The following is a 7,650-nucleotide window of genomic DNA, read 5'->3' on the forward strand; positions in this document are numbered from 1 at the left end:
TCCCTTACTCGCCAAGCTAGGTTGAAAACATTGACCCTTTGGTCTACCTAGCTTATGGACGTCCACTTGGGTCAACATTGGACCTTGGCCTTTGTTGAATCAAGTGGTCTAAAAACCCTACACCATTTTGCCTAAAATACAAGGCCCAAAATAAAACCTACACTACTTGGCCCAAAATATAAGGCCAAATTTATTCTACTCCTAGTTAAACCTTCAGATATACAATGTCAACAAGCATATAAAAGAATACAAGAACATTTTACCTGCGAAGGGTAAAGATGGGATGATGGCATCCACTTTCCTGATGACGTCAACATCTTTGAGACGAAGGATGGTGTGTATGACCATTGAAACACTTTTCATGTTGGTGAGTTCCATGCTTGTAAGCCTCACTTATTTTCGCAAATCAGAACCTAGCATGGTTAGCGGCCAAAGAGGGAAAAGCAACAAATTTCATACGTGAAGGCAGGATAAAGTTTTACTTGACCCAACAGTGGGCACCAAGTGATCTTAACAAGATCATGAGCGTGGATTTGCATATAGATGGAAAGATCCTAGTGGTGGCTTGAAAGCTCTTGCTGGTCAGAATCGAATCCCTTGTTGTTGAAAGGTGAGAGATTTACATGCAAAAGACTCTTCTACACTGTCAGTAAAAGTGTTTAGATTTTTATAAATATAGTTGAGTATGAGTGAATATTTCTTAAGAAATACTAGTTATATTTATAGAATCAATATGAACTATGAATCTATTTTTCTATTGGAATAATGCTTACCTCAAGTATATAATAAAAGTGTAGTTAATAATAATAAAATGATGCATATCATAAATAATAGTCATAATATTAGTTGTGATATACAGATATTATCTTAATAGATATAAGATTTGACTGCTTCAGAATAACGAAACTTAATGAACCTTATTATTATATCATGTTCTTTTATATATCTATTCAATCGAGTAAAAAATATATAAAATTATTTCATTTTCATTATATAGGAATTCATCATTAACATCTTTTTACTCTATTACACTAGTTCAAAATTGGGCTTTAACGTCACCCCCATAAACGTCAGACCAGAAAACACACAATGTAAATTATTGACCGGTGGCATTTTCGTAAGTAAGTGGGCATATAGACGTCAGTTCGGAGGGGCACCGACGTCTATAACATACTAGACGTCGAGGCCCCTCCTAACTGACGTCTATATGCCTGACAGGTAGGTGAAAAGTCATTTCTTTCTGCCATATAGATGTCGTTTAGGAGGGGCACCGACGTCTCTAATATTACAGACGTCGGTGCTCCTCTAACTGACGTCTATATGCCTATCAGGTAGGTAAACAGTCATTTCTTTCCACCATCTAGACGTCAGATCCCACCATACCGACGTCTATATGCGATTATAGACGTCGGCGCCCCTTACATTTGACGTCTATATGTACCACGAATATTAATTTTTAAATCGAATGGACGTCTTATTAGTGAGAGCCCCAACGTATATTCGAGAACAGACGTTAGTTGCTGGGGAAACCAACATCTGATATTCTTTTAAATAATACATTACGAACCAACAGTTACGCGTACTTCATCGTCTTCCTTCGCCTTTTCTCTCTGCGGCATTGCATTTCCAGGTGCGTTTGATCTCTTTTGAACCATTTAAGCTTATATTTACTCCAATTAAAGTAATCTTTGATGTATTATCTTTCGTTTGAACCGATTAAAATGAGTTTTGTGTTTTGGTGCGGTTTTTCTCGTGTCTTTGGGTAGTGTAGTGCACCTTCTCCCTTTGCTAGCTTTCCTCGTAAGAAAAGCTTGCGTCTTTTGGATCTCTTATGGCATTTCAACCTAAAGCCGAACCTGGGTCCTTGCCTAGTTTCCATGTCACCGCATTATTTTTCTTTGGCGGTTGGAATGAAACTAAGCAATGACCCAGGTTCTGGTTTGGGTTGAAATGCCATAAGAGATGCAAAAGACACAATTTTTTCTTACGAAGAAGCTAGCAAAGGAAGGGGGTGCTACAATGTTACCCAAAGTCACGAACAAAACTGCATTAAAATACAACGAATACTCAGTAGACGCCGCTTAATGCCATATCCGACGTCTAATCCATTTTTGTATTTTTCACAAATGATTATGACGATTGCTTTCATTACCCTGTCAAACCTTGGCTCGAGCTTGTCAATGGGCTGGATATGAGCATCGTCTTATGGTGATTTCGAGCTTTATTCCTTCACATATACATTGTCAACAAGTATATAAAGAATACAAGCACATTTTACTTGCGAGGGGGCAAAGATGGGATGATGGCATCCACTTTCCTGATGACGTTGACATCTTTGAGACGAAGGATGGTGTTTAGGACCATTGAAACGCTTTTCATGTTGGTGAGTTCCATGCTTGTGAGCCTCACTTATTTTTACAAATCAGAACTAAGCATGGTTAGCGGCCAGAGAAGGAAAAACAATAAATTTCATACGTGGAGGCAGGATAAAGTTTTACTTGACCCCACAATGGGCACCAAGTGATCTTAACAAGATCATGAGCGTGGATTTGCATATAGATGGAAAGATCGTAGCGGTGGCTTGAAAACTCTTGCTGGTCATAATCGAATCCCTTGTTGTTGAAAGGCGAGAGATTTACATGCAAAAGACTCTTCCACATTCTTAGTAAAAGTGTTTAGATTTTTATAAATATAGTTGTAAGTATAAATAAGTATTCCTTGGGAAATACTAGTTGTATTTATAGGATTAATATGAACCGTAAATCTATTTTTCCATTAAAATAATACTTACTCAAATATATAATAAAAATATAGTTAATAATAATTTTATAATACATCATCATAAATAATAATCATAATATTAATTATAATACGTGAATATTATATCTTAATAAATATGAGAGAAACTTAATAAACTTTATTATACCATGTTCTTTAATATATCTATTCTATCGAATAAAAAATATATAAAATAATTTCATTTTCATTAGATAGGAATTCATCACTAAACGTCTTTTTCAGCATGAATCTCGTTTTCTCTACTTATATAAAACGAATAAATATATTAAAAGAAACTTTAGAATACTTTAGAATATTCAAAAACTAAAAATAAATACTTAAAATTCTGCGTCGTTAAAAATTAAATCCTTAAAATAAATTTTATTTATTTAGTTTAAAAGAAACTTTAGACATTTAAAATATATAATTTACCTTTTCTAAGATGAAATAAAAGGAATATATTTTTACGTAATAAAATAAAAAAATGGTCATATTACTAAAATTTGAAAAATCTAATTAAAATTTGACAGGTATAAAAAGAAAATAAAAAATATATTTTTAACCACCCAAAATTTTAAGAAACTTATTTTACAGAAAATCGAAATATATATTTAAATCTAACCACTACTGTACTTCTTCATCTTTTTCACATGTTTAAAAGTTTCAAGATATTTTATTCATTTCTATCCACAGAAGAGTTCAGCTTATCACCAGAGGTAGCTCTATAAATGAATGCTCCCACAACTCTGCTTATTCACACACAACTGAACTGAAGAAAGAAGAGAAAAACCTTAATCTCATTCATAGCCAGCCAAAGAAATGGCGAGTGCAACGTTCTTTGTTATCTTCCTTCTTTCTGCCCTAACTTTCTACCCTCCTTCAACCACTGCTCAACCTGTCACAGACGGGGAGGGTAACATCGTTAGAAATGGTGGCCGATTCTATATAAGGCCACGCTTTTTTGGAGTCGGCGGTGGAATTGAACGAGCCAGAACTGGAGACGAAGGATCCCCTCTCTCTGTTGTGCAATCTCCCTTCGATACTGATCCAGGGCAACCATGGATTATTGGATCCTTGACCCAATCCTTGTTTATTCCTGAAGGCAGAGTCAGCATTAGTTACGAATATGTTCAACTGGGTGACTCTGTTGAGAGTAATGAGTGGGTAGCTGTTGAGGTTCAGCTTGCAGGAACCGTCGTTAAAGTTGGCTACTCAAATGCCATTTCAGGTTTCTTCACTATTCACAGAGCTTCCACAGCCAATACCTATAAATTTCAGTTCTGTTCAACTGCTGGGTCCTGCAGTAATGTTGGGATTGTTAGGGATGAAGCAGGGAACAGGATTTTGGCCATCAATCAGGGTACCCCATTTTTCGAGTTTTATCTTCAGGAACTTCCCTATGAAGTATCTAAATGAAGCTCTGAACATGAAAACATGGTACACTTTCTCCGTTAGAGAGAGGTGTCTACGATGTGCTTTGGACGTAATTAACTACACAACACTAAATAAATAACATATCCAAAGCTTATTTCTGTTTCTTCTTTCTTTTTAATATTTAAAAACTTTTACCTCTCCCAATTTATTATATCATAATTTATTAAAAAGAAATAAAATTATATTCTATAAAACATAGGAAACTGTAACTTAAAAAAATTTAAATAAATTCAGTAAAAATATTAAACCATTTATATTATTTTTTATAAAAATTAAATTAGTAAATTATCATTATAATGATTTTTTTATGAAAAAATATGAATTTTAAACTATATATGTTTATAAAAATGTAAATTTTTCTCTATCATTTTCTAAAACGAAATTAATTGTTTATAATAAAAAAAAATACATAGTGTATATGTTTTTACAAGGTTTATAAATTATATTATTTACTCGAGCACCCATATTATTTTACATAAAATGCTTCATAACATTTTTTTCCTCTTTTATATTTATAGTAATAATTACATGTTTTTGTCTATTTATGTTTTACTTTATGTGATTCCTATAATTTTAAAAAAGACCCAATATAGTCCTTATATTTGATAAAGATACATGTACCTCAATGTTAACTAATTTTATTGTTTATAATTCACACATGCACATTGAACTTTCATATTTCTTTTTCATTAAAAACACTAGTCACCATAAGAAAAATTGATATTATTAACGGTCAAAATTTGTCTCACAGTGTTTAATAAAACCTTACAATATCATAATGTTTCTGATTTTTTATGATGACAACACATTATTAATAACACATGTATTGATATGTGTTACATGTTCGTTACTTTCCTGTGTATGATTACTTGAGCACATGTTTGTGTTAATTCTGTCATTGTGTGCAATTTAACTTTGTTCTACATGAGATATTATCTGTGATTGCATAACATATGATTTGGAAAAGAAAAACCACATGCACTTTTGTTGAACTTATATTGTGTGGCAAAATAATAGTTTTAAGTCGACTTCATTATGAAGCAAGTCAATTAAAACTCGTGTCTTTGCACAAACATTTTCAAAGTGTGCTATGAACAGTTCTGCAAAGAAAGTTTTTCAAAACTGCATTGAAGTGTAACTTAGTCGACTATGTGCGCAAGCCATTCGACTTAGTTAGTTTTGTTTTGAAAATCTGTTAATGCTTGTGAAGTATAACGACTATATTTTGTATCTTTGACCAAGCATTAATTGTTAGTCAACTGTATTAAATGTGTAATCAATTTAGTTGGTCTGATTGCTATTATCTATTATAACTGTTATAACTGTCTGCATTGAGTCGACTGCATTAGTCGCACAATCGATTAGTGGAGCGCCTATTTTGTGATAAACTATATATAAATGCGAGTTTGATTTCAAAAAGAGACTTTTGTGATTTCAGTGATTCTTTTCAAATTTTGTAGAACGTGCTAAGCTCCAAGAACTCATCAAGAAGACCGTGGTGATCGTTCTTTGGTGGTTGCTTGAAGAGCAAGTGTTTGTGATGATAGAAAGATTGATCATACTACACATAAAGGTGTTTGGAACGTGATCGACTACTTCTCTCAATCTTTGGAAGATTGTAGCTGCCCTGTTCTGATTACAGGAAGAGGAGGTGATGCGTCCAAAGACTCTAAGGATTGTTCAAAGTGATTAAAGATTGTAGGAGAGGGGATATCTTGTTGATGTTCTTTGTGTGTATATGCCTATATTTTGACGTGGAGATCTCTATAAAAACGTTGTTGTAAAAACCTTGACCATTATAGTGCATTTTCTTCCGGGTACGAGAAGGACACTAGATGTAGGCAGTTTGGCCGAACCAGTATAAAAATTGCGTTCAAATCTTCTATCCCAACACTTTTACATTTCAAGTCAACTTTACTTTTAACGTACTCAACTATCTTCCGCTGCACTTGAATTATCTTTTTCCTTGCGATTCAAGAAACTTTTGAAAGTTCTATCTTTTACGAAAAAGATTTTAAAAAGACTCTGATTTTTTTATTTCACCAATTCACCCCCTTTCTTGGTGTTGAAACTATGTCATTCTATTTTCAACAATTGGTACCAAAGCTGATTTTCATAAGATATTTGAAAAACTAGTCGACTTCATTTTTCTTTGAATCGACTATTCCTAGAATATGGCCTATAGTTTTCAAACCTTTGGTGATGGTGTATCGACAAATAGACCACCATTGTTTGCTGGTGAAAACTATCCTTTTTGGAAAATACGAATGCAAATTTTTCTTGAATTAGTGGATAGAATTATTTGGGATGCAACAGTAAATGGTCCTTTTCAGCCAACTCATATTATTAATGGCAAAACAATTTTGAAAAAATTTTCTGAGTGGTCTCAAGAAGAAAATTGTAGAGCACAGTATGATGTTAAAGCACGAAATATAATTGCCTCTACGCTAACAGTTGATGAATTTTTCAAGATCTCTCATTGCAAAATTGTCAAAGAAACGTGGGACATGCTGGAAGTCATACATGAAGGCATGGATGAGGTCAAGAGAGCCAGAAAGAATCCTTTAATACAAGAGTATGAACTTTTCAGAATGAGGACTAATGAAACCATATATGAGGTTCAAGAAAGGTTCACTCACATTGTCAATCATCTAATGACTCTTGGGAAAGTGTTCGATAAAGAGGAGATCAACATAAAGGTACTCAAAAGTTTGAATAGAAGCTGGCAACCAAAAGTCACTGCAATCTCTGAATCCAAGGATCTAAAAAGCATGAATATGACTACCTTGTTCGGGAAGTTAAGTGTACATGAACTTGAACTTGGAAGATTGAAAGATGAGGAAGAGATTGAAAAAAAGAAGTTCATAACACTGAAGGCTATAAACATGAAAGCCTCAAAGACTGTACAATCTGAGGATCATTTTGATGCTGAATTGGACAACAACGAACTAATGTCCATGGTGGTAAGAAAATTTAATCAGTTTATGAAAAATACTAGTCAACTTACTGACCATGTAGGAAATAGCAAAGGAAACAAAATTACCAGATCAAATGCAGTTCAATGTTATGAATGCGACAAAGAAGGACACATCAAGCCTGATTGTCCTGATCTGAAGTTGAAGTAGAAAACAAACAGGAGGTTCCCCAAGGACAAGAATAGAAAGCAGAAAAGTGCTTATCTTGCCTGGGAAAATACTGACTCAGAATCCTCAAGTGATGAAGAATGTGATCAATAAGAGGAATTAAATATATGCTTCATGGCTGGAAAATCATTGACAAATTATGATAATGATACAGAGTTCGAGAAAGAACCTATTGAAGTGAAGTACGACCTGTTGCTGGATGCATTTTAAGAAATACACGCTGAAGCCGACTATAATACAAGGTTAATCGACTTAACTCTGAGAGAAAGGATTATGAACATATGATAAATAATCT

At 33.7% G+C, this 7,650-nt stretch overlaps 1 protein-coding gene across 1 annotated transcript; it reads left to right on the forward strand.

Annotated features, from left to right (window-relative positions):
- Positions 1 to 3,530: 3,530 nt before the first annotated feature.
- LOC106779492 (trypsin inhibitor 1A-like) lies at positions 3,531 to 4,306 on the forward strand. Its single transcript, XM_014667603.2, has one exon. The coding sequence runs from the start codon at positions 3,598 to 3,600 to the stop codon at positions 4,192 to 4,194; it is 597 nt and encodes a 198-aa protein (XP_014523089.1). The 5' UTR covers positions 3,531 to 3,597; the 3' UTR covers positions 4,195 to 4,306.
- Positions 4,307 to 7,650: the final 3,344 nt, after the last annotated feature.

Source organism: Vigna radiata, unplaced genomic scaffold (genome assembly GCF_000741045.1).
Source record: "Vigna radiata var. radiata cultivar VC1973A unplaced genomic scaffold, Vradiata_ver6 scaffold_282, whole genome shotgun sequence".
NCBI classification, from domain to species: Eukaryota; Viridiplantae; Streptophyta; class Magnoliopsida; order Fabales; family Fabaceae; genus Vigna; species Vigna radiata.